The following is a 1623-nucleotide window of genomic DNA, read 5'->3' on the forward strand; positions in this document are numbered from 1 at the left end:
TATCTCTTAACCATTAAAATATTGTGTTATTCTTACATTTACATTTTTCTAAGGTCCATATTTGTGTGACCATTTTTTTAAATACTCTTTTTGCTGCTGAAAACACCAGAATTTCCTCATTGTGGGACAATGAAGGGATTTTCTGTTCTAGTCTATAAAAGGGATAGAAAGATATAAAAAAATCAAAGCAATGTGTTTCTAAAAAAATATACAGTATCTGCATAATCTCTCATATTCAACAACAAAAAATACTTAGTAAAGCAAATTGTGCAAAATAGCAATAAAAAAAAAAAAAATCCTATCAGAGTTATAGTCCCCAGTCTGCAGATATATTAGAATCTGTCCTTAAATTACAGCCAAACCCATTTACACAGTAACAGATAAAAACTTTAGATAAATTAGTCATTAATGCCACATATCTGCGACATAATAACCATTAAAACAACTATTCTCATTCATTTTAGACGGAACTATTCACAGACTGGATTATATTAAACTGAACTTCCAATATTCACCACTGATCGGCGCCATTTCCCTTTTTCACCTGATCACGGAGCAGCCAGTTTGGTTCGATTTGCAATGAATCCTGGGATAACTGAGGCTAGATAGGATACACTGGACCGTCCTTCAATCGGGCAAAAAGGACGCATTTGTAGGCCGAATAACGAGGAATCTTCCGATCCGACCAGACCTCGGCGCCGCGCTATGTAGTAATCGGCCTTCGAATCTATCCTTCAAAGCAGCCCGTGAATTTGAACACCCCCCCCATTTCCCACTCAAGCAGCACCAAAAAGTGGTGGGAATGGAGGACGGGACGTAACTTCCGCATACGTGTTGCACACATTCTCTCAGCAAAGAAACAGCTTAATAAAAAAGTATTTCACACATGCTTTACAAACCATCGTTTTCACTTCCCTGAGAGCTAGATAGGGGGCCAATCATTGGCCACCCCTACCATTTTTTGCCTCCAATACAGATGGTGGCAGCAGTAATACTCTGAAGTGGAATATCAAAACATTTAAATTTTTTGTGGTTAATTATTGACATCAACATTAAAGACGATAAGTATAGAATTTGTGCTCTTTTCAGAACTAGATTTTGTGTTATATGAGGTAAAGAGGAGTCTAGGAGTCTTCAGTGAAATAGATAAATAACCGTTTTAATAAAAACTTATCAAATATTCAGTTTATGTAGATATAGAACTTATAAATATCAGTTTTATGCAGAATGATTATTGATCAAAGTAGGTAAGTAATGACCATGGAAAAGATGTTAACCCCAGACCTTCCCTTGATGTTTAAATATATGCGTAAGATTGTTAGCAAAGGCTGTAGTAAAGTATAGTTTGTCTTATTTTGACAATATTGATGTTTTTCTCGTTAATTTTGCTGTTGGAACAGCATATATTGACCCTGAGGTTCTGGCGCCTGTCCGCTTTGGGCCGCCCCTCAGTGTTCATTGGTTATTGCCTGGGAACCCCTATAAAAATGTTCTGGCTACGCCTCTGCTGTTGACCCATAAAGCCAGATCCTTAACCTAACATCCAAATCATTCCTTACAGATGATCACTGCCCAGAAACATCTGATTGAGAACGCAGATGTTGTTCAGGAGAGGATCGACCA

At 37.4% G+C, this 1623-nt stretch overlaps 1 protein-coding gene across 1 annotated transcript in view; it reads left to right on the forward strand.

Moving 5' to 3' along the window:
- Positions 1-1623, forward strand: part of plcl1 (phospholipase C like 1) — a 189099-nt gene that overhangs the window by 179235 nt on the left and 8241 nt on the right. Inside the window, exon 10 of the mRNA XM_015391938.1 lies at positions 1562-1621. Within this exon, the coding sequence (XP_015247424.1) occupies positions 1562-1621 (60 nt within the window). The remainder of the gene's footprint in view (positions 1-1561; positions 1622-1623) is intronic.

Source organism: Cyprinodon variegatus, unplaced genomic scaffold (genome assembly GCF_000732505.1).
Source record: "Cyprinodon variegatus isolate N-32 unplaced genomic scaffold, C_variegatus-1.0 Scaffold565, whole genome shotgun sequence".
In the NCBI taxonomy this organism is placed as follows: domain Eukaryota; kingdom Metazoa; phylum Chordata; class Actinopteri; order Cyprinodontiformes; family Cyprinodontidae; genus Cyprinodon; species Cyprinodon variegatus.